The following is a 26,434-nucleotide window of genomic DNA, read 5'->3' on the forward strand; positions in this document are numbered from 1 at the left end:
GCAAGTCCCTAGCACGCCCCCCGCACCTCCTCCTAGCGTTCGCGGCCCCCCTAGTCCGCTGCGCGCACATCAAAGCGCCTCTCCGCCGCGCACAGTGGCCGCGGCTCACTAATGGGATTGCAGGCTGGTGCCTGGCTCCGCTGCTGCTGCCGCTGCTCGCGCTGCTGCTGCTGCCGCCGCCGCCGCCCGAGCCCTCGCCCCCGCCAGCCCTCGCCCAGAGCCGCCGCGCCCGGGGGCCGAAGCCGCGGCGATGATCCGAATCTTCCCGGATTTCAGTGTGCAGGTGACGGCTGCGGCGGCCGGCGGAGCGGCCGCGGGGGTGCCGGCCAGCGCGGGCATGGGGAGGGCCGGCGCCGCGGCCAATGGCACCCCGCAGAACGTCCAGGGCATCAGCTCCTACCAGCAGCGGTGAGTAGTCCCGCCTGGGCTGGGATAGTGCCCCTGCCCCGGGGTGCTGGGGTGGGACTCACTTTCCCTCTTGTTTTGTGCCTTGCAACACACATGCACATCGACAAGGCTCACTTTGCCTACCCCTCGTTCTACAGACGAGAAAGAAAAAAATTATTCACAATCCGCATTGGAAAGCAGTCCAGTGCACTGGCGAAGTGAAATTATCCTTTGCCCTCCGCCTCGCCCCAAATCCAGAGCCTCAGTTCCGCTAGCTGAGGAGTTGCAGCGAAGTCTGAGACGCCGCACAAGGTGCTTTTGCAAAGTTTGGGATCCCGTCCCCTTCCAGCGGAATTTCTCTATGCCTCTGCCGGGTGCGGACCGGTGCTGACCGGCAGCCAGGGGCCAATTGATCACCGGAAGCTGATTGATCATTTGTTTCCAAACAAAATAGGAACGATTTTCACGTGCAACGGCAGACTTCCAATTCTATATAATAGTGTTATCATGTCACCTGTTACTACAGGGAAATACAGCATGAAATCCGAGTCTCCTTGGCGCTGTTAAGTATTCATCTTAAATGCATTATAATGCAAATACCTAAGATTCACAGACGCGAGTTAGGAGGTAAATTTTACAAAGTTAGGCTAGGTGATGAAAAGGAGGTTTATTACTTTTTTGCATTTTTCCCAAACTCATTTATAGATTAAAAAAAAAATTATGATGTGACATTTGAAATAATAAACATTCTTGGAGTCAATTAGGAAAGAAAGGGAAATTTCTTACCAACAACAGCAGCCCTGGAACCCTAATTTTTTCCCCTAATGACAACTTTCCAATTTCCAAGATTTTTACCAAAAATGTAATCCATAAAAATACTCCGAGAAAAACTAAAAATGTAATAGAAAAGATTAGTTCCCTATTTACGGGGCTCTGTTTTATAGAAGATGGAAGAAAAACGAACATATGAAAGTGTGTAATCAAATATTTGTGTTTCCCAGATTGTACACAATTAAACATTTGAAAGATTTGCCAGTGGCATTTAGCTTAAAATATACACAATGCATAATTCAAATAACAGTTCCTATTTTTACCTTATTTCAAACTTCATTGATTTGAGAACCTTTGATTTGAACCAACAGTATTTAAACTGAAAATGTTAAGATAATCTATCACTGCCATATTTTGTACCTTCTAACCAGTGGCCCAATGACCAGAGCAGATTTTGCATAACACATTGAATGTTTTCCAAGTTGATGTCCAGTGCTGCAGATATTTTGTAGGGGATTTCATTATATACTCTGAATATTGTCAGAAGTTTTTACAAGACAGTCTTGAGGAATAACTCAAAAAGAGGCTATTCCTTGTCAAGGACACTTTTGATTTAAATTATTTTAGGCTTGTTTTACTTCAGTGATTACAGGAGCCTTTAATACAAAGATCTGTAATCTTTCAAACATAAAGGGCTAGAATAGAACTAGATTTTTCCTTTTCATGGTTCAGGTATGAATTTTTTTTTCACTTATAAAACTTATAAAACATTTAAATGACAATAGAATCTGTCGATCACTTTAACCAGGAAGTGCAGGCAATAGTCACAATAGCATGGTCTGTGAAATGGGGAGTCAAGGGTCAGAAATGTCAGGGGGCCTTTGGACAATTCCAGGGACCTCCAGGGAACATTAGCTAACCATAAGAATTGGGTGTACAGGACCGTCATGAATTTTCAGCCTTTAGTTTTGCAGGGTGTTGGTGCTATCCTGACCTATGAAGTCAGAGATAAAGATCATCCCAGGGCCAATCCTCCCCAACGTCAGGAGTATCCAATGGTACCCCCCCAACACACACTAGAAGCTGCACTGATGTATCCCACCTTCATCTTTGAATTTGAGCTCATTTTATCAAATCTCTCAATCCCCCTTGAAGTTCTAAAGACTAAAGCTTTAAAAATAACTCTAAACTTTAGCCTTTGGGATGTATTATTCCTTCCCCCTCATTTTATGTTGTTACAATGACAGAGCAGAAGATGGTAGCTGTGAAAAATGCAGCCTTCTTTGGTTTCGTTGCTCAGTGGTGATGGCACCTGTTAGTGTCTTTAATTTTAGTAGTTAATTTGGGGACAGGAGAGTGGGTCATGTAGGGTAAGAAGATTATTGGCAGGTGTTTGAGAGAGGGCCTGTGTCACCAGTCCCCTTGTCCTTGGCGCTCACTGGGAATGTGGGCCACCAATATGTCAGGCTTTAGGAGCTTTGAGGGGCAGACATTTTCACCTTGAAACCTGGGTATATATGCTAAAGTGAATGGTGACACATCATTTTACCAAAAATATTTTTTTGCATTAAGTACTTGGGGGGAGTCTGATGCGGGAATGACATGGGTAGGGGCTTTTTCAAGCAAAGAGTGGGCCGTTGCGAAAACACAAGCTTCTTTCATTTGTCATCGTTGGGCAGAAATCTGTTTTATGCAGCCCTAAGCAGGCTCTCCTGGAGCCAAACCTTCCAACTGGCAACTTTATTCCCTCTCCACCAGCCCATTATATCTTGTCTGCAACACTCTCCAGTTCTTCGTTTCTCAATTACTCTCATCTTCTTCAGCCTGTAGAATATACTCCAAAGAGAACTCAAACACCATCATGCAGATTACACACCTCTGCCATGAAAAACACTGTTTTTGAAGTTTCCAACTCCCAGCCCTACTTTATTGGAATCGTAAGACTGAAGGGGACCCCTTTACAGGTTTTTATTTTTTTCTTGAGCTTAAAGTGGAATGCAAAGCCCCACAAAGGGCTGAAGTTTTCCCTCTGGCTTTTTCGTTTATTCAAAGTGGAAATCCTTGGAGGGGTGGAGGGGCAAGGCTTACTACTTGCCTGATTGACACAGACTAACCAAACACTGCGTAAAAATCTGCTCACATGCTGACAAGTGGTTTAGGGAGACAACGGTCTGATCAGGGTCTACCCAGGTAACGGGATTCCAGTTTTGGCCCCACACTGAGTGGCCCCTTCCCTAGGCCTCACTGAGCTGTAAAATGGGGAGGGAGCTGGGCTAGACACCAGGCCCGCAGTGGAGTCCCAGGTATCCGCACCCAAATTCGGGAGAGATGTTTTTATCTAACTGCGCTTAAACGCGCGGAGATTCACCTGTGAACCCAGGGGTCTGCAAATTTGTACATGCGTGAAGAATGCAGATGCTCCGTTTTTGGGCCAACTGCTGAGAGCGCCAGAGCCACAAGGTGTCTGTGCTGCCGCTGCGCGGGCCCACGAGGCGCTCGGGTCCCTTGGCCTGGGCCAGCGCACCCCCCACCCACGTTTATTTCCGCTGCCCCCGAAGGCGCCCGAGACGGTGTCCTGCTCGAGCTCGCTCCCGCGGCCTCAGAGTTCCTCTCTAGTTTCTTTGACCCTGGCTGCGGTACTCCGGAGAAGGGAAGTGTTCGAAACTGCAACTGAGTGGCGTAGTTGCGCCGGCAGTCGAGCTTCCCAGTCCCCCAACGGGGGGGTGGGGGGGTGGGGGCAGAGAGAGAGAGAGAGACAGAGAAACAGAGAGAGCGAGCGAGGGAGAGAGAGAAGGGGGTGTGTGTCTGCTTGCGAGAGAGCGCTGTGGAGCAAAGCAGCTGGGAAATGCCCAGAAATACTTTCACAGCGGTCAAGCTGGGAACCCCCTGCGTGTCCTCCCCTTCCCCGCCCCTCCCGGCCTAGGCCCCGGCCGCCCCCCGCCGGGAGGGTGTGTGCCCCACCTGCCGCCAGGCCGGCTCCGGGTGGGGTGGTCGGGTGGGGGGTGACCGTGGACGGGTGTGTGGCGGCGAGCGCGGGCGAGAAGCCGGAGGCGGCGGGGCCCTGGGCCGGGCTGCCCGCGGGGCTGCGCGGCCGCCTCCCCCCGCCGCCGCCTCTCCCTCCTCCTCCTCCGCCGCCGCCGGTCGCCTGTCTCCGCGCTGGGCATGTCTCGGGAGCCGGAGCGGCCCGGGCCGCGGGCGCTCTGCGGCGCATGGACGGCGGCGGCGCCCGGCGACCAGGGGGAGGAGAAGGCGCAGGCGGCGGCGGAGGAGGCGGCGACCTGCGGCGGGGGGCACCGGCGGCGCGAGGGGACGGCCGGCCGCCGCCGAGGCTCCGGCCCCACTACTTTTCCGTAGCCTCCCTGCCTCGGCAGCACGGCCGCCGCCGCCGCCACGGCCACGGCCGCCGCCCGCCGGGCCGCCGCTGAGTGCCGCGCACGCCCGCACTCACTCCCGCCACCCCACGCACACGCACACCCCCCGCCCTCCCCACGCCCCCCACCCCGGGAGGGGGGCGAGAGGCAAAAAGTAAGAGAGGAAAAAAAATAGCAGGAAGATGGCGCCCACCAAGCCCAGCTTTCAGCAGGATCCTTCCAGGCGAGAACGGTAACACTTTTCTGTTTATTGAACCTGCCGCCGGGGCCGCTGGTGCCGCCGCCGCCGCCGCCGCCGCCGCCAAGGTGGCGGGGCCCCCTCCGCAGCCCGCCTCCTGGGCCGCGAGCCCGCGGGGACCTCGTCTGGGGGCTTGCGGCTGAGCGCTCGCCCGCCGTCCCCGCGCGCATTGTCCGCCCGGTGGCGGCGGCTGCGGCAGCGAGCGGGCTACGGCGGGGGCGGCGGCGCCAGGCTCTCCGAGCAGTCGCACCTCCTCGGCTCGGCGAATGGAGTGACTCGCTGACAAAAAAAAAAAAAAAAAAAAAGAGACGAAAGAAAGAAAAAGAAAAAAAGAAACAAAAAAGAGAAGGCGCTGCTGTGCGCCCGGGAGCAGCAGTGAGGGTGGGGGGCCGGGGGATCCCCGGGGCCGCCGCAGGTCCCTTGGCAGCTGCTCTCTAGGAAGGGAATGAGCCTGGGGAGGGGGAGGGAAGGCAGGCGAGAAGGGGAGGAGGCGAGGAGGAGGAGGAGGAGGAGGAGGAGGAAGCCGGGGGCGGGGTGCGCGGAGCTCGCGCCAGGCCCGGAATGTGTCGCGGAGGGGCTGTCTCCGCGCCGAGCAGCTAGGCCGGGCTGAGCTGGGAGAGGCGTGCGGCCGCCGCCTCCCCGCTGCCCTGGCTGCGCCCTCAGCCTGGGCAACTTGTGGGTCCCCTGCTCTTTGCCCGCCGCTCTTATCTGTCCTCTTCTCCATCTTCCTCCTCCCAAAGGAGAAAAAGAAAAAAGCTTCCAGTCCAAATAGCAAACGAACGGCGAGAGCCAAAACGTGTCAGCAGTTGGAGCATCTATGCCCCGTTAGTTACTGTTTGGGGATCTGTGTTTTTAAAAGTTCCTGTTGAGAATTGCGTATCCAGGCTAGGGGCTTGGCTGGGGACGTCTGTTTGAAGTTAAACTGGAGCCAAAGGGAAAGGGAGTTTACATTCAAAATATCCTTAACCCTCCTACATGAATGGCATTGTTAGATTACAGAGTAACTAATTACTCCTCCTTCCCCCCCCCCAACGTGTTTTTCCCTCCTGCTGTCCATCCAGCCTACTTTGTTTGGAATATTTGCTATTAATTGGCTGCATTAATGACATTGGTCACATATAGCATATTGGTTTGAGCAAAATGAATCTCTGTCTCCGAAGAGGAAACATTCAGTAGGAAGTATGAAATGTTGGCCATTGATTCATGAGGAAAACAAATACATTCACATACATGCCGCCTCCCACACCCCACTCCATTCCCCTAAGCAGCAGGGATGTTTACTTTCCTGAGGCTGGAGTGAACTTGAGAAGTTGAGGGAAGTCCCTAGTTGCAAGATGTTATTATTACCTGGGCAGTTTTATTTTTATACTGCATTGTGTAAAACATAGTATACTTCATCAAGAGAAGGCAGGGAGATATTTAGACAAGCTGTTCACTTAAAAAGCTCGTAACATATTTTGTGTTTGTTTCACGTAATAGGGAAGGTAAAATAGTCAGAATTAAGAAAATAATTTTAAATAGGTACATAATTGACTAATTGTGAACTCTAGATAATTCCTGTATAAATCATATATCTGAGAGTAAATTATGCATAATTCAGTTATGGCTGCTAACAAAAAGGTATGCAGTTCGAATCCATCTTAAAAACTCTATGGGCAAGTTCTACTCTGTTCTTTAGGGTCACTATGAGTCGTAACGGACTCTATGGCAATGGGTTTGGTTTGGCTTCTCAGACTATAGAAAGCCTGACATCTTGTATAGCTAAAAATGAACATTTAGTTCTTAAGAAATACTAGCGTTTTATGAAGAATTCACATGTTGCTTTACTTTTGTAGGTAGAAAAATTAATTTCTTCCTCAGAGAATTGTGGAAAGCTTTTAATTATTTTTTTTTCTAACATGTTGATGAATACGTTTTGAAATCAGAAGTTTCTGAGCGGTTCCTTCCTTCCTTCCTCACTTCGTTTCTTCTTTGCTTCCTTCCTTCCGTTAGTAGTAGGTGTATTTACTGGGATGGCCCCAGTAATCTCTCTAGCCAAGGCCTATTTGTGTGCCATTTGGGGAATTTCTCTGAGATAGGAATCTCCAAGATAGAATTAATTTCTAGGGGAAACTTCATAGCCTGTGCATGAGTGGGTTCTTTATCACCTGTCTCCATTTGGCATTCGAAGAAGAGAAATCAAAGTGCACGATTTGTTATTCTGCTCCACTTGAGAGCTGAACTAAATAACACTTGGTCTGAAATTCTGATTGAAGTTGTAGGAGGATATACTGTATTTAATTTAATGCCCTTTAATAGCATCTCCTTGTTCAGCTTGGATGCTGTCATTTTAAGGTTGGATCTGAGAAGGTTTAACTGTAGGGAAAGGGAGGAGTAATAATGGGGCAGAGGGCAGAAGAAGCAATGTAGAGAGAAGGTAGGAAGGAGTTAGAAACTAAATGCTTCAAACAGTAATAACCACTAAGTTGGCCCCTTATCCAAACAGTTTTATGCCCGAGGGCTCACTTTGTTATCAGGGTTTTAAATGCTCTTAACACTTTAAGTATAAACATTACACTTGTAGCTTGATTTGGTTTTGTAGTGAGAAATGGGAAGTCAGATGGTTTGTTCAGGAGGGGATCGTTTTTCATAGTTACTCGCTTCAGCTAAGCAGAGTCATGTCACCTTTATGTGTACTGTGTGCCTGGAACTTATTGGTTAGTGGTAGTATTTATCTGCAGCGGTTGAACACAAATATGTTTATAAAAGATGACTTTCTATAGACATGCTTTAAGTTGTATCCTCCCATTTACTTAAAAATTGCTTTCCAAGTCATTGGTTTCACAAAGGCACTTATGGACGCTTGATTCTTTACTGTTTTTCAGATACAGGAGTAATCGGGAACTTACTGAGAAAAAAAATTCTTTTAAACTGTCTTGTCATTTATTTATGAAATGGCTGGCCTGAATATAATAATATGGTACAAAAGTTATTCCTTTATGTAATGTTTACAAAGTAAATTTGAGGAAAAGAAGCTCTTTCTTGATAACGTCTTTGGTTACTATTGAGAACTTGAATTTCTCTGGATCATACATACAGAAAGTAACCTCTTTAGAGCCTGAAAGAACAATTTGAAAACCTTATGTATTTAAACTTATTTGATTTTTCTTTAAAGTTCAGTGGCTTGCAAATTATATAGCACTGCTACAGAGTTTTCATACTATGTGGATGTATAACCAAAAAAATTAGACAGAGTGATACACGCATGCTGGTTTGCAAAGCACATGACAGTAGCATGAGGCTTTTGGTTTAAAAAGTAAAGGTGTATGTGTGTGTGGGTGACTGTTTTGCAGTTTTTTTTCCCCTACAGTGTAAGCTTAAACACAGAGTGATAAATGATGATAGTGTTGTCTAAAACTTGCTTATATATAAATAGCTCCACAAGATTGCTTAAATGATAATCGAAAATATGAAATAGGATGGCCTTCATATCACAAGGCCAAGGGTCTACAAATGGAAAAACTGAAATAATGAAATATTTCCAAGGCAACAGACTGTCAACAAGACCAGTAATGCATGGGCATATCAGAGAACCAGCAGAGATGGTAGTAGATTGTATAGCTCCAGAGCAAGGAGTTAACAATGGCGGTTATTATGTAGGACCCTCCCACATTACAACATCCTTTCAGGTTTCTAATTTCTGATTTCTGAATTGAGAGCCATACAGCTACTCCAAATCCGTAATATGCCAATGCCTAGATTTGACTTGTTACAGTGAACAAATGTGAATTCAATGTTATATGATGCTTTTGGTTTAAAAAAGTTACACTGAGGTATTTTCAGCATCTAGTGGTATTAAGAGTATTTTGTCCCCATGTCTTCACTTATTCTTAAAAATACTACTTTTAATTTGGACCAACAGTGATGTGATATTAATATCACAACAATAATTGGTAAGAATTAAATTGCAATGTAAATATAGCCCATAAATTGAAACAATTTAATATTTTTAGGGATACAAATTTTGATTTTCCTCTCTAATTCTTCACACAATTTTTGCCCCTAAAATAGAGATATTTTAAGGGAATACCAGAATTTCCCTGAACCCCTCAACTCTTCTTCTCTACCCCAGATCTTAGTGTGTGACCCAATGGCATGTTAAAATTGCATTAGTTGGAAACAGGAACTGAGATCCAAGATCCCTGCCTTGTGGTGGTTTTTTTCTGGCAGTGTTTGTATGTTTATGCTTTTGTAAAGCAGCACTTTTGGGGGAAAACTCAGGCAGTGTAGCATTTATTTATTTATTTATTATTATTTTTTTTAAGCTGCAAGACTTTACATTTGGCTATTTGCGGGGCATATGTCACAGAAATTTTAAATCACTTCTAGTAATGTTTTCCTCTCTATGCTTCCTCAAGTTTTTTATGATTAATAATGACGACTGTGTAGAACTTGCAGAGTCTTATTTTTTTTTTCCTGTAGTCCTTGTGATCTTCTTTTCTATGCAGAATGCCACTAAATTTAAAGAAAATTAAGCACTTTTGAGAGCAGAACTAACCCCCCCCCCCACCATGCTATGTTTACATGGCCACTTTTCCTACATGGTCACCTCTAACCACTTTAATTGATTTTTAAAGCAGCTCCATATTGCAGTTGGCTTAGAATCTAACTTCAGATGTTTTACAGACATGTTCTTAGTTTCTTAGAATGAATCAGGCTGAAACCTAGTGGAAAAGTTAGTACGGTGAAAAGTTTAGTTGATTACTTGATATTAATCTTTAACACTTAAATGCTTCTGAAGTTGCACGTAATGGAATATGTGAAACATTAAATATCTGCTATGATTAGGTAAGAACTTCCAGAATTTATGGGAAAATTCAGGTCTGTTTGCTTGGCATTTAATGATGTTAACATTTTCACGGTAAATAGTGCCCTTTTTCCCCTCGCGTTGGGCAGTGTCATAAACCAACTGTAACTGAATGGTATTTGTACTACGCAGGGCCCCATTAGTGTGAATAGGATGTTTGCACTATTAAGTTTGATAGAACCTGGCATAGTTAGAATAATTTATAGAAATATTGGTAATACTACAGTGCATAAACAGGGCATAGTTTAGTAAGGCTAAAGTGATTGCCGCTATGTCTGAAATGAGTAGGGCAGTGACGAGATTAAACAACACTGGAAAGTGTTGTCTGTATACATTGTTAAAGCATAATGTTTTGGTGAATTAATTGGAATACTTGTGTTCTTTTTGCAAAACCATGAGAAGCAAAATGAAAATCCTACGTTATTGTGGCCCATAATATTCAGGGGCCTAGGCTGTACTGATTGATTGATTGATTGATTGATGTATTCAATTCAGCTTTGTTTATTGACCACCTATTATGGACCATAGTAAGCTGTGCTAGGGATTGTACTCAACAGTACACCCTGTGAGAACAGTTGCCCTCACACTGGACTTGCTGGACTTACTGACATACAACATATTATAAAAAAACCAGAAAAAACCTTTTTCTGAAAGAGTAGGAGGTACACAATTGATAGAAACATAAAGCTCTCTCTCTTTTGCCTTTGTTAGTTCAGTGTTCTGGGGCAGATGTCTAACTTGTTAAGTAATAATTAATGACTATGAAATGATTTGATATTTTTGGGAGAGAGAACATGATGCTGTATAAATATAAATGAAATAATAAAAATTTAAAAAGATGTTTTGGTGGGTTTAAAAAATTAAAAATAGATCAATTTTAATAATAATAGTGGTAATAAAGTTATTGAACACTACCATGTTTCAGGCCTTGTACTAAACACTTTAAGGGAAGTGCTAATATCCCCATTTATGGATGAGAAAACTAAGGCTTAGAGTTTCCAAGGAAGGTGATAGAGTTGGAATTTGAATTTGAATTTGAATTCAAGTTTATTTCTCGAAATTTGTGGACTTGGGCAATGTGGTCTCTGTAGAAATGCATCTTAATTGCAGGTGGAGGGGCCTGCATTTCCAAAGCCAGGGATTTCTGAGCCGAAGCCAAACAGAGTTCCTATGGCAGAAAGGCCGATTACACTGTGGACTGTAACCTAGAACACTTTCTGTCTTGGCCCTTCCGCAGATGTTTGGAGAGCTTCAGAAATAGTCTTTATAATTTGAGAGGAAGAATCAATATTTAAAAAATTTTTAAAGGCACATTTAAAATTCCTGTAGTTTTGTGGCCAAGCTTTACAACTATATGTATTTTAGGGCAGATTTTTTTTTTTTTTACTGAATGGTTTCAGAAGAATCAATTTGCCTCGTCCTTATACCTCTTTCACCATAGAGACTGAAGTACTCAAGAACCTCCTCCACTCCTATTTCCAGTGCCTCAGAGTGTGCTGCAGTGTGTCTGAAGATTACGGTTGAGGCATTTCTATTTTGTGATAGTTTTGCCATTGAGTAGATACAGCCTTATCCAAACCAAACCACATCCATTGCCATCAAGTTGGTTTCGACTCATAGTGACACTATAGGATGAAGTAGAACTGCGCCATAGAGTTTCCAAGGATGAAATCTTTATGGAAGCAGACTGCCACATCTTTTATATAGCCCTGTGTGCCAGATGGAAACCCTGGTGGCTTGGTGGTTAAGTGCGATGGCTGCTAACCAAGAGGTCAGCAGTTTGAATCCTCCAGGCGTTCCTTGGAAACTCTATGGGGCAGTTCTACTCTGTTCTGTAGGGTCACTATGAGTCGGAATCGACTCGATGGCAGTGGGTTTGGTTTGCTTTTGGTATGTGCCAGATAAGGAGCCTTGGTGGCATAGTGATGAAGTGCTTGTCTGCTAACTGAAAGGTGGGTGGTTCGAACTCACCAGCCACTCTACAGGGGAAAGATGTGGCAGCCAGCTTCCAAAAAGATTGCAGCCTTGGAAACTGTATGGGGCAGTTCCCCTCTGTCCTAGAGGGTCACTATGAGTCAGAATTGACTGAACAGAAATGGGTTTGTTTGGTTTTTGGTATATGTCGGGTACTGTTTTAAGAGCTTTGCTTACATACATTAACTTATTTAATTAAAAATATAACATGTTTAGAAAATAGACCACAATAAATGCATAAATGGCAAGTTAACATTATTAATAGTCATCTTCCTCCCCTCTCTGGCACCTTCAAGAAGGGGAAGTTATCGATAATCTTTTTATTTCTAACTCCAGGAATCATAGGGATTGGTCTGGTATGTAACAGTTGTTTGACAAAAACCATACTTCAGGAAATTTTGTAGCATCTGACTCCATCACTGTTCGTTGCAGAATGTAAGCTAGTTTTGCAGTGGTAGGCAAGCATGCCACATTTATCTTTAGGTGTTTGGACTCAATACAGTCAACTAAATCTCTCCTTTAAAAAAAAAAATAAAGTGTATACTAGGAATTTCAGCACTGAAAGGACTCGATAAGCAATACTTAAGTATTTAAGTTGAATAGCTGAGTATTTTGTTTGTGTGTCTTAATTAAATATTCACTTCTACATTCATAAAATTTCTTGTTTACGTAAAGAATAGGTTGCCTTATGAACTGTTGAAAAGGGCTCATTTAGAGAGATGTTTTGCTAAAATATTTGGAGGTAAAAAAGCAACAGTCAGTAAGAAGTATAAGTGAAAAATAGGCTACAAAATTTAAAACAGCATTCAGATCATCTTAAAAGAAATTACATCTGATTACAGTATTTTATTACCATCAGTATGCTAATGCAGAATTAAAGGGCTCTGACTTTGGTACCTAGGTTATATGCAACATTGAAACTTAGCAAATCTTTACCGTGCAAATTTGGAAAGTCGTGCCACATAGCATTTTAAGACCACTCTATGGAATCACAGGTCATTTTAGTAATATCTCATTACTTCTGATAGACGGGACTTTTTCGTTGTAAGATTTATAAAAACAGTTTTATTGTAGAGAAAAAAATTAATATTGGACTGAGGATCATTCATTGTTATGTGAATATAGCTGTAATTAATACCCTGCATTTATGAATTCTTTTCCTGTTACTGTAACATTGTAGGAGAGGATGCTAGTTCTAAACTCCAGTCAGAAGTGCTTTACTCAAAGATTGCAGTGTTTTGGTGGGGGCAAAGGGAATGATTGAAACAACTTGGTCCAGTTTACCTCTCTGGTCCTAGAAAGTGGAGACTTCAGTGAATAAGGATATTTTAGTAACTAGTATGTATTGCACTGATTGAGGGAGCATTTTTTCCTGCTAAAATAATTTATTCCTCAGAATATAATTCTGAAGAACATATACGTTCTATTCATATATATGGGTGGGTGATTTTTTTATTGCAGAAGATTTTTATATATGGTATGCATAGGTTATGTATAAACCGCACATACACGTTGTTTACATCATAAATTATATGTAAGATATATACTACTTATGCCATGTGTGTCTTTGTGTACCTAAAATGGGAAAACGTTACAAAGATACCTTCAGCATATTATAAATGTCTTACTTTACATTGAGTTAAATTTAAATATATGCTGTGGATTGGTGACTTTTTTGTTTTCCTAATGCTGCAAGGAAAAGTAGGCTCATCATTTTTTTTTGCACATTTTTATTGTTCTGTGTAAATGTAATTTGTTAATCCTGTGAAATTTGTCATAGATAAATTTGCTTGGATTATCTTGTCACCACCGTATCTGCATTCTTTTGTTCATTGCTTATTCATAATTTAACAGTCTGGCAGTGAGCCTTTTTGGGATGCTCACAAAAGATATATGACCTCTACCAGCTGCTACTATAACCTGCAGAATGCACAGCAAGACATTAGAGACGTGAGGATTCCTCTACTGATTAAAGTGCTCTTCATTTAAACAGTCTGTTCATAAGAATCTCAGGAATCTCTTGCTACCAGCAGTTTGGATTTTTTTTCCTTCCTAACAAAATTAGTTAGAACAATTGAATCTTCATTTGGTATGAATTTTTCAGATGATCCAAAGGAAGTTAATTCCTTGAATGCTATTTCTTCTTGATAACCAAATACTTAAAAAATGTCATATTTGAGGATGCTAAAGTTGTCCAGAAATGGTTTTCCTGGATAGGAAAGGAGAGAGAGTGGCATCAATGTATCACATCTTAATCTTAGAAGAAATGGTTGGTTTAATCCTGCTTGAATCCAAGCACTTTACAGTTTGTACTCTACACATCGCATATTATGTAGTCAGTGGCAGACATTAAAAATCGGATATTACTTGAAGTATAACCATATCTTTAGGTTTTCATTATTCTGAATTAGTTTAGCATATAAATTTATTCCAAATCTCTCCCTCTCTCTCTTTTAAGAAATCAGCAGATCAGTTTGTGAGTAATGGCTAGTTTTTACCTCTCTTCCGTGCAGGCATATGATTACAGTTCAAAATAATTCATGGCTAATCCATGCAGTATTGGTTCATCTCCATCACTCTGCTCTGTGATTAGAGCCTCAGGCCTGCTGCCTCGTTTTCTGCCCTGATTTTCTTTAACTGCAACCCTTGTTTTAATATAGTTCTGTAGTCACCACTCTCCTACCAGACCCTCTCTATTCCTCATATATATCGATTGCAGTACATTAATATTTATTTGAAGCGATTTTTCAAGACTTTGTGAAAAATGTATTCATTTCTTACTATGAATCTTCATCTAAGGGTGGGAGGAGAGAGAGAAGGAAGATGTAGGACTCAGCCATGCAGCTCTCCTGATAGAGGAAAACTGTTGCTTTTCCAACCTTGATTACTTGCTGTGGTGTTTTTTTTCCCTACAAGTCATGAACTTTAGTTTACTTGAAAAAAATTTTAGACAGGTTTTAGCTACAATGCTAGCAGTTTAATTCTATGTTTGTAGCAGCAGCCCTGGAATGGTTTTCTGTATTTCCTAAGTACGTACTGTACCCAATGCAATCACCATAATATACATTGATCAGTTTGCATTGAATATTTCCAGACACGGATGCAAAGCTATCATTTTCCTTAACATCGAAATTTACCAATTTTACCAGAAGGTCATCAAACAGATTTTTACAAAGACTTTGTTTCAGTTCTCAGTAGTCCTGTGTTCCTTTTAATAATTACTTTCGTCTCATTGTAGCTGTGTGTTTGAAAGTGTAGGTCAATGAGGATGATTGCATTCAGAATTTCATGATCTGTGTAGTGGAACAAATTGAAAGCAAAGCCTGTATCAATCACTGTGAAGGGAGGGTTAATTGTTACCGCTTCTCAAGCCTCTGGACAGATAAACCAGTAATGAAATACTTATTGCTCTGATATGTGAATGCTAAAGGATGAAACAATGGAGGCAGAAGCAGTCCTCAGAGATAACCAAAAAGGCAAAGAAAAAGAATAAACCGGATGAAAGTATGAAACTGTGTACCGCATTAAGTCTCTTAATGTTGGTTTTTAGCCGCCTACCCATCTTCTTCTGGCGGATTAGGGCAGTATCATAGATCAGGTTGCTAAAGCCAAGTAAGAATATAAATGGAACACTCCCTTCTTGTGAAAAAGTACAGGCTTTATATGAACTCTGCATATTTTATAAAAATAATGTTTGGGTTACCATTTGAGGATTTTGTCTTAAAAATACTGATCCTACATATATTAAATATTATATTTGCATAAATGGTTTAAGTTCAGTACTGCGTTAAAGGGTTGTTTTGCTATTGTTGAAGGTATTTGGTAATTATTGGTCCACCGTAGACCAAGGCATGAAGGAAATTGTGAAATATATAAAGAAATCATAAAATAAGAATTAGTGTTGCAGAGAAATCATGAGATTAAACATATTTAACCATTTCTTCCATATGAACTTAACATTTAAACATCTGTTAGTTACTTATATGTTGAAATATATGCAAAAATATTTAGCCAAATTGAAGTCTTAGGCCCATGACAATCATCTCAGCACAGTGGGTAGTTCTGAAAATTAATGAGAATGATAATACTGTAAAGAGTGTTCCAGAGTGTGCCCAAATTCATTATCTAAGACTCTTGTTAAGAACATCTCGAAGAATTTTAACCAGGAAAATATATTAATGGTTCAAAAGCATTTTGAAAACCCTGAATTATAAAAGTATAATGGAATTATATATGCAAGAGTTATAGTTAGCAATGCAGATAGCAGAAGACATTATGAAGGCACGTTTTCCTATAACCTATATTGCTTCTCCATGTAGTTTCATCCCTAGGGTTCACTCTCAGACAATATATGTATTTTGTGTTTTTAGGACAAGAAAATCAGGGCCATTTTAAAAATAAAATGGTACAGGGAAGCTTGTAACTGTGAAAAGTATATTAATCTTTTAGCTCTCATTTCAGATTTGATACAGAAAACTACTAGCAAGGAGGAACATTCTTAGCCAAAAGAAAGAACCATCCTGCATCTTTATTTTTCTTTACAGAATGTTCAGGATTTCCTGAGGCCTGTTTCTGCACAGTATTGATGTGGCTTTGTAGCATCTGAAACAAATGATTGGGGTATAGTTTTCTTTATGGCAGTGGCACCGTCCTCTAGCAAATGTGGTTTTGTATATCTTAAAAGACAGCTGTAATAGTAATGCTGTGAACATCCCTGGGTTAGGATATTTAAACTGCTACTAAAATGCAGTATGGCGGAGGTTGGAAGAGAGCCCTCAAAGTCAAACTGCACCACACGGTGCTTGAGGTGTCAGTCAGTCTTTGCGTACATCAACAGGCAGGTAAAAAGTAAGAAAAGTTCCATTGCTAAATAACAGATGTATGCATAAGACAGCAGCCCATAGCTATGGAGATTGTCAGAGTAATACATTATGATTACAGTTGGCTGCTTGCTCTTTGGGAACAAGTGCAGTGTCATGTAATGGTGTAAATCCTGGTCACCAGTATCAGTCTCCCGTTATCTCTGTAGGAAGTTGCAGTCTACACAGGTTCTTTAATCTTTCAGAGCTTCAGTTTTTTCATTGGCATATCGAGTTGCTAGTACCCCTTCCCAGCTACAAACATCTCTAATTGCAGGATTTGAATTATGCCGATAGATAATACAAAATAATCAGCTGTAGTATATAGTGGACTTTTTTTCCTGATGGCCTTAATTTTTACAAATATTCCTTCTAAAATGATTAAGTGAAGTTTTTAGATCAAATGTTATGCCTGTCATGCGAATTTCAGTCAATAAAATGTAAGGTTTTTGAATATTTTTCTGCTGTGAAAACGTCTTCGAAAGGGAGCTTCTTACTGCAAGAATGTCCAGAGGGATACTACAGTGGATGCAATAGGATGTAGTAAGTTACAATGTGCAGCGACATATTATGCACATGACTCAATGTAGCACTAAAGAAGAAACATGAACAGTGTTTCCAGATAAATACATTTGTTGGTTGAATTCAGTGGAGACGGTAGAAGGACTCTGGAAATGTTTGAAAACTAGATGACATACCACAAAAAAGGAAGTTAATAATGTAATATTTGATAGACAGATGACCACTTAGGGGACTAACTAATCTCAGAAAATTTTCATGTGTTCCTAAAACATTTATAGTGGAGGGCATTTCTGTAGTGAGATATTTACCCAAACTACAAAAGTTATTTATTTTTAACCTTGTTTTTCAAAAGTGCTTTCTTCTAATTCCTCTCCCTTGTAAAGGTGAACTGATGTAGTGTTTTTAGTGTAGACAGATTTAGAGATTTATGATGGTGTAAGATTTCTGGCTTTTTTATTAATGACGTTTTAAATAGAGGTATTGAAATCACTTATTCATTGTTTTATTCAAAAATTTCCAATTAATGATGTTTAATAGCTACTGCAAGTATATTCGGAACCCTGGTGGCACAGTGGTTAAGAGCTACAGCTGCTAACCAAAACTTCGGCACTTCGAATCTACCAGGCACTCCTTAGAAACCCTGTGGCGCAGTTCTCTTCTGTCAGAATTGAGTCAGAATCGACTTGATGGCAGTGAGTTTGGTTTGGTATAGTATTCTTTGTAGAAAGAATACTCAGCAAGTGTTTTGACTTGAGTTGCAACCGCCACATTAGACCTCACAAGATCTGATCCCCTCACTCCTGTGGTCAAGTCTGTTTACCAAGTCTTGTTCCAAGGAGAGCGCTGACCTCTTAGCCGTATTTTTCTGTCTAACCTGTATATGGACAATTAGTCATTTGTCAGCAGCATATATTTCATCCTTGGTTGCAGAGCTTTTCAGTAGGTCCTGCTTGAGTGTGGCTCCTCCTTTTCTATGCAAGGGTTTTTAACCCAAAATCCACCCATGTTACTGTGGTTGATGAATGAGATTCGGGGGATCTGAGACTCTCCTAAAATATCATATTCATGCCTTTTTTGTAATTCAGTGGGTTATGTGTTCCCCAAAACTCTGGTGTCAAGAACTGTAAAGAGTCTGAGATTTTGTCTTACTTGCAAGCTATCAAGTTAGCCTGCCAAGTTTCATAGATGCTAGCAGAAGACCCGAGACCCTTAGGTCAGAGATAAAGAACAGTTTATTACTCATAGCATTCATAGAAGCCAGAGCATCAACATTTAAGTCAACACTGAGCCCCATTTCCCATAAAGGGATGTGAAGACGGCCAAATTATGCCTGCACATACAGTGGGTTCTGTTACAGGAGAGGACCTCTGAGCTTGGGGAACCTAAATCTTTTAGAATGGGCAATAAACATGCCTTTTCTTTTTTTCTGGAGGGAGACAGTGTCTCTGTCTTCAAAGGCTTTTTGCTATAGAAGCAACCTTGGAAAGATGGTCCAGAACAAAGGGCATTTAGTTTCTTGCCCACAGGATGTGCAGAAATGTGAGAGACCACAGAGACTTTTCTCTCAACAGCCTGGACCACTGTTCTGGTGATTTTTAGAAGGGATGAGGTGATCTAATGGTCTTGTAGTTTAGGGCTTCTATGAGCTTAATGCGACAAGAAGTCAACTATTTGATGAGAGAATGACAAAGGTTCCAAATATGTAATTTACCCAAAATTACTTAAGCATGAGCCATATGATGGAGTACATCAAGCTTATATAGTTTTAGCTTGTTTGATAACGATGGATCTCCATGATGTTAATTTATTCACACTATCTTGATTTCTGGAAACCCTGGTGGTATAGTGGTTAAGTGCTATGACTGCTAACTGAGAAGTAAGCAGTTCGAATCCACCAGGTGCTCCTTGGAAACTCTATGGGGCGGTTCTACTCTGTCTTGTAAGATCGCTGTAAGTTGGAATTGACTTGATGGCAGTTGGTATCTTGATTTCTATTTTGTCCAAGTAGGTGTTTGTCTTATTTGGTAAACATGTTCTCTTTTTGGTTTGCTCTATTTGTACATAAACTTTAACTTGCTGGGAATTTGCTTCTTGTCCATGCATTATGTCACCTAAGTTTCTTCATAACCCCAAAAGGTAGGTTCTGTTAATATTTTGACTTTATAAATGAAGTCACAGTTAGTAAGAATTGAAAACTAGGCTCAAGCCTCATTCTGTATTGATTTACCATACAATAGGGTGACAACTTTTTACCATGCTAGCTTCCTTCTGACTCTTGTAAGTTTATTTTCAACTTCCATTCTTTTCTCTGGGGCTTCTCCGTTTTCCTGCATTACCTTCCTGCTTCATACTGTTGTTTTCCCTTCCCTGTATCCTTCTCCTTACCCCATTTTGGGCTAGCTGATGCTGTAGGTCCCTTCTTACACACTGTTTTTAATACCTTCCATAGACATGTGTATATTGAGTCTCTTTGTAATCCAAAATTATAATAAATTTTTACCCTGCTTATTTTCAGATTTCACAGTAACTGTCTGTGTAAAGCTAATTATTGCAATTAAAGTATAAACGGATCAACCAAAAGTTTGTAACTCATATCTAGCATTATACATTGAAAGGTTTCTATGAGGGGGTATGATCTTGCTTAGCAGTTTGTAATCTGTGGTTCTATTTCCTGCATAGTTTTTCTTTTTTTTTTTTCTTAGAGCATTCATTTTTTAAATTTATTGTGCTTTAAGTGAAAGTTTACAAATCAAGTCAGTCTCTCATACAAAAACTTATACACACCTTGCTATGTACCCCAAGCTACTTTCTCCTTAATGTGACAGCACACTCCTCCTTTCCACCCTGTATTCCCCATGTCCGTTCAACCAGCTCATGTCCCCCCCTCTGCCTTCTCATCTTGCCTCCAGACAGAAGCTGCCAATATAATCTCATGTGTCTACTTGAGCCAAGAAGCTCACTCCTCACCAGTATCATTTTCTGTCTTATAAAAATAGTCCACTCGAATCCCTTTCTGAAGAGTTGGCTTCAGTAATGGTTCCAGCCTCAGACTAACAGAGGATCCGGGGGCCATGACCTCTGGGGTCCCTCCAGTCTCAGTCAGACCATTAAGTCTGGTCTTTTTATGAGAATTTTAGATCTGCATCCCATTGTTCTCCTGCTCCATCAGGGATTCTCTGTTGTGTTCCCTGTTAGGGCAGTCATTGATGGTGGCCAGGCACCATCTAGTTCTTCTGATCTCAGGCTGATGGAGTTTTTGGTTTACGTGGCCCTTTCTGTCTCCTGGGCTCATGTTTACCTTGTGTCTTTGGTGTTCTTCATTGTCCTTTGCTCCAGGTGGGTTGAGACCAATTGGTGGATGCATCTTAGATGGCCACTTGCTAACTTTTAAGACCCCAGACACCACTCACCAAAGTGGGATGCAGAATGTTTTCTTAATACATTTTGTTATGCTAGTTGACCTAGATGTTCCCTGAAACCATGGTCACCAGACCCCTGTCCCTGCCACACTGGCCCTCGAATCCTGCATGGTTTTTGTAACATATTTAGTTGTGGATAGACATACTCCCTGAGAATTATGGTGGGCATGGGTACCCCTCTTTTGTATGCATTGAATTTTTATATATGCCATCATTTGTTGATATAGCTTACTTAAAAGCCTTGGTTAAAATAACATGTGGCTTCTGGCCAACTCAGCTCCAACTACCGAATTAGGTGTTTAACTCCAGTCAGTGCCCATTAATTTGGCATTTTGCCTTCCCCTTTTCCAGTGTTCCAGCTCCAATTTTTATTCCAAGAACCAAAACCAAACCCAGTGCCATTGAGTTGGTTCTGACTCACAGCGACCCTATAGAACAGAGTAGAACTGCCCCATAGAGTTTCCAGGGAGCGCCTGGTGGATTCGAATGGCCAACCCTTTGGTTAGCAGCTGTAGCACTTAACCACTATGCCACCAGGGTTTCCTTTATTCCAATAGAACATAACAATATCATGTTAATATAATTTAATGCAAATTAGTTATCCAAATATAGTCTAATAAATAATGAGACCACTCAGACTCAAATATTCTCTACTGGACACATTCCAGAAATCATTCTCTGCAATGGTGCTACCTACATAAATGTCAATCAAATGTCTGGTAATAATGGTAAGATATCTTCTGACTTCTGGGAGGCAAATCATAGTTCATTATCAGAATCTATTGTTAAAATTCTAAATAGCCATAATCAGTATAGATGACCATTATCCAAAATGATGACTGATGAAGAAATGACTTACAGTTTTCTTCTGTACTTGTCTCTCTTTGGAAAGGAAGAAATTGGGTCTTATTCATTTTACATGGCAGTGGGGTTCTAGTACTGAAACAGATTTCCAGCATAATTGGTGAATGAAGGAATGAATGAATTCCAGTTCCAATTCTGCCTATTTTGTATTTACATTTCATCCCAGAAATTCTCCCCATCAGTCGAAAATCTACCACCACTTTTGGCATAACCCATGACCTCACATCTAAAAAACAAATTCGTAAGAGAAAATGAGTATTTGTAATTATAATAATTTACTAATGTTTAGAAATTCCTAGTGTATTCTGAGTTTCAAAATGGAATTTTATACGTTATCTTTCTTCCTTCTCGGAGATTATACCCCTCTTAGGCTATAGAGAAGAAGCCCTAGTAGCACAGTGGTTAAAGCGCTTAGCTGCTAACTGAAATGCCAGTGATTCAAACCCACCAGCCACTCTGCTAGAGAAAGATGTGGCAGTCTGCTTCTGTAAAGATTATGGCCTTAGAAACCCTACAGGGTAGCTCTACTAGGTCCTACGGAGTTGCTATGAGTTGGAATTAACTTGATGACAATGGGGTTGGTTTGGTTTACACCAGAGAGAATAGTTTTAAGTACAAGATGTGTCACAACTCTCTGTTAAACAAGAAGTCAAGAAATTCAGTTAGAACCAAATATACCATTGATAGTTTCTTTACCTCCAAACGACGCCACCAAATAGATGAATTCTGTAACAATGGAATATTTCAATTAGAATCATATTAAATACATTTTATAGTCAATTATAGTTCCATAAAATTTGAATTCCATTAATTCCATAATTCACAAAATTGTACCTGTAATAATTTAAGTTCATTAGACCAAAATTGAAAAATTCAATCATATAAAATAGAACAGATTAAGAAATGAGCTGACATTTTTCTAGGAATCTCTTCTCTGGTGGCACAGTTCACTTATCATATGGTCTTATGTACATAGTACCTATACAGAAATTCTTTGCACAGAAAATATCATGTAGGGATTCACCGAATAATGGTGATTTATTAAGCTCTTCACCATGATTGATTAATGGAAATGAACATTGTTACTTTTACACAGACCAGTAGATGGATAAATCTTGGTAAACTTGGTTGAACTTAATATATAAAGAGAATGAAATAATTAATAACTCTAGGGAGACAATGGATCAGTAGTTCAAATATACTTATTCCTTTCTCTCTTTGCTCTGAACATTGCTCATTTTCCCTAAAGTTTATAGTCACTAAATTTTGTCTTCAAGGTATGTTAGCAGTATCCAGATATACTGACATATGTCTTGAATAATTTCTGGAATAAAATTTAACTACAAATTTATTAAGGTACATGTAAAGAAACACATGCAATTTTTCTGAAACTGACATAACATCCCATATGTTGATGTACATACGTAAACATGCCCAGACATATACACACATGCATACCCATATACATCATACAGATTTAAACAGCGCTTTTACACCCTATAGTGGTAGTGGGTATAAGGAGCCCTGGTGGTTAAGAGCTTGGCTGCTAACCAAAAGGTCAGCAGTTTAAATCTACCAGCCGCTCATTGGAAACCCTATGGGGTGGTTCTATTCTGTTCTTTAGGGTGGTTATGAGTCAGAATTGACTCAATGGTGATGGGTTTGATTTTGGTATACCCTATAAAAGTTAAAAATTCTATTTAATGTTAGTAATGAAAACTCAACCCAATGAGCAAGCTTTTTATTTGCCCAAGGAAAGCATTGAGGTCCACGAATGAATATAACCATGTATGACTATTTAGTGTGGTACCCTGGTTTGATGATGGTTGTAGTTAACTTGTCCAGATCCCCTTTGGCTTCCCAGTTCCAGGAGAAACTGGTCTTCTGCATTCAGTATCTATGTAAGACAGTTGCTGTCTTTCTTAAAAATGTACAGTCTCTGTTACCCTTTCTACCTGAAAATTTTGATCAGCTACACATGTCTTAGTTTTAAAAATAATTTAATCATCATGGTTTATTACACTTTTAGCGTATGTTACTTACACATGGTGACAAGCTCTCTGACACATTATCTTAACTTTCTAAACACTTTGCTAATTTGTAACTTCAGTATCTTTAAATACTGCTTACTTTAAGTGTTTATTTTGTATACCAGGTTTTTATTTTGCATTTGTGTATTCTCTAAGAAATACTGAAAGCTGCATATTTTTCATTTTGTTTAACTGAATCACGTTCCTATCCTTTGAGCTGATTTCTGTTTCTGAGTTTAGGAACTGTGCACCTCTTAATTCTGATTTTGATGATAAAGTCACCAAAAGTCATTTTAGGCTTATGGAAGTCCACTATATAGATTGGGATGTTTTGTAGCATAAATACAGAATCTAGCTTTTCAATCATTGTAGTTACATTCTCTGTGTCTCCCACCCAAATCAGTATGGAAAAGCATTTTGTATTTTGACACCACAGTTGCTCACTTTTAACGACTATCCCTGTCTCCTGATCTCCAATCCCACATACACAACTGCATATTGGCATGTCCATTCATACATCCCATGCACACTTCAAACTCTGAGGGATCCAAAACTGAACTGTACAGTGCTTGGCACATGGTAAGTGCTTAGTATATGTTGAATCAGTGAGTATATATTTGTATTTCCACCACTCTTCTTTCCTGTACTCTCTTATCTCAGACATATTCAGAGATTCCTCAAATATACTTCACCAATTCCCTTTAAATCAGGCCTTTCTATTTTCAGGTGCCACCTAAAGGTTTGTTTCTCTCTAAAAAAAATCCATTACCTTATCCTCTATTTTGATTTTCAGTTCTTTTTATCGTATAGATTCTTTCAGGATAGGAGGGAAGGGGAAAACTCTCCTCCCCCAAAATAACCGATGCTTCCAGAAATGTCAGTACCCTCCCCTTATGCCATGGACTTACCATTCCCTTCCATCTTTCCTTAGCCAACTTCCTTGTATCCCTCTAAACCCAAGGTCGCCTACCGCCAATAGACACTTTTCAGTGTTTGTATACTTTAATGTCTTCACATCATTTGACGTCATTGACTACCAGCTCCTTTTTGAGACACTCTTGTTCCTTTGACTTCTGTGATGCTGTGCTTTTCTGGTATTCCTTCCAGCTTCCCGTTTGTTGCTCAAGATTCTGTCCTGGTTCTCTATTCTTCATATCCCGTACTCCCTGCCATCCATTTCTATAGCTCATAAAGGAAAATAAAGATGCTGATGAGACCATAGTTGCTCACTTTTAACCACGATCTCTGTCCCCTGATCTCCAATCCCACATACACAGCTGCGTATTGGCATGTTCATTCATGTATGCCATGTACACCTCAAACTCTGAGGGATCCAAAACTGAACTGTACAGTGCTTGGCACATGGTATGTGCTTAGTATATGTTGAATGAGTGAGTATATAAATAAGTAAATGTATGAACAGGGCGTGTACACCGAACATGGGACAATACACTATCCTCAGAACAGGCTCGTGCCAGTGTGTTGATGGTGATAATGATTATCTTGCTCTGCCAAACCATTGATGCATACATATAGTGTTGTCTGCCCTGAGTACTGAAATTTGACCTCATTTTTTTTTTAATTGTAGTTTAGATGAAAACTAGCCTCTCATTAAACAGTTAGTACACATATTGTTTTGTGACATTGGTTACCAACCCCACAACATGCCAGCACTCTCCCTTCTCTACCTCGGGTTCCCTATTACCAGCTTTCTTGTTCCCTCCTGGCTTCTAGTCCTTGCCCGTGGGCTGGTGTGCCCCTTTAGTCTCATTTTATTTTATGGGCCTGTCTAACCTTTGTCTGAAAAGTGAACCTCAGGAGTGACTTCATTACTGAGCTAAAAGGGTGTCTGGGGGCCGTACTCTCAGAGTTTCCCCAGTCTCTGTCAGACTAGTAAGTCTGGTCTTTTTTTTGTGAGTAGAATTTTGTTCTACATTTTTTTCCAGCTCTGTCCAGAACCCTCTATTCTGGACTCAGCCTGGTAGAGGCTGTGGTAGTTGTGGTCCATTAGTCGTTTGGACTAACCTTTCCCTTGTGTCTTTAGTTTTCTTCATTCTCCTTTGCTCCTGATAAAGAGAGACCAGTGAAGTATCTTAGATGGCTGCTCACAAGGTTTTAAGACCCAGATGCTGCCCACCAAAGTACAATGTAGAACATTTTCTTCATAAACTATGTTATACCAATTGAGCCAGATATTCCCTGAGACCATGTTGACCTAACTTCTTAATCTCTCTTTTTACTTCCTGGTTTCTAGACATACTGTTTACTTATTTGACTAATTTTTGAACTTCTTTACTTCTGCCTTGATGTTCTTGTTCTTAAATTTTCCTTTGTTTCTTATGTCCCAGAAACCATAGATCCTTTAATTCTAAAACTGGCCTGACCTTTGGTAGGGCATTCCTGGTATTTAATAGGTATGCGTAGGTGTCTGTGTGCATGCATACACATGCATATACACTTTAACTGTAGTTCGAATAAAGATTCCCAAGATATTTAATGATTTAGAGTCTAGTATTTGGAAACCCTGGTGGTATAGTGGTTAAGTGTTATGGCTGCTAACGAAAAGGTTGGTAGTTCGAATCCACCGGGTACTCCTTGGAAACTCCATGAGACAGTTCTACTCTGTCTTGTAGGGTCACTATGAGTCGAAATCAACTCGATGGCAATGTTTTTTTTTTTTTTTAACGTTACATTTAAACAATTGAAATAAGCTACCCTCTTCAGAAATTGTGTTTAGATGCACAAGAGGAAATATTTCATGTTCTTTGATTCTATTGCCATTTTGCTATTTTTGGACTTTTCTTTGTAAAATCTACAGCATGTGTGAATCATGTTCAAGTTTGTGACTTGTGGACAAAGACTTGATTACAACCGTGATCATAAAAGAATGGACCTTCGGCGTGAACCCATGAATATGCACAGTCTTGGTTTTAGAAAAGTTGGATATGCTTCAGTTCCTCAGTAACAGCATCACTGCTTTTTCTGAGATTCCTGAGTATCTTCAGGTTTACCTAGGAGAAAACCCTATTTACAGGATTTATCACATAGTAAATACTCAGGTACTGCTAGTATCTATATGCGTCCTCAGTGAGGTGATAGGCTGACTAAAGTAAGATGGCTTATGTAAACTAACAAAAACGTTTTATGAACATC

At 40.8% G+C, this 26,434-nt stretch overlaps 1 protein-coding gene across 10 annotated transcripts in view; it reads left to right on the forward strand.

The window, feature by feature from the left end:
• Positions 1-232: 232 nt before the first annotated feature.
• NPAS3 (neuronal PAS domain protein 3) overlaps positions 233-26,434 on the forward strand; it is a 966,848-nt gene continuing 940,646 nt past the window's right edge. For 6 of the 10 annotated variants that reach the window (XM_049897603.1, XM_049897590.1, XM_049897591.1 and 3 more), the window contains exon 1: positions 233-408. In XM_049897603.1, coding sequence (XP_049753560.1) covers positions 251-408 — 158 coding nt within the window. In that variant the 5' untranslated portion in view covers positions 233-250. Of the gene's footprint in view, positions 409-4,643; positions 4,762-26,434 lie in introns of those variants that run through there. The other 4 variants (XM_049897592.1, XM_049897597.1, XM_049897598.1 and 1 more) reach the window with 1 other exon arrangement.

This window comes from Elephas maximus, chromosome 10, assembly GCF_024166365.1.
Source record: "Elephas maximus indicus isolate mEleMax1 chromosome 10, mEleMax1 primary haplotype, whole genome shotgun sequence".
NCBI classification, from domain to species: Eukaryota; Metazoa; Chordata; class Mammalia; order Proboscidea; family Elephantidae; genus Elephas; species Elephas maximus.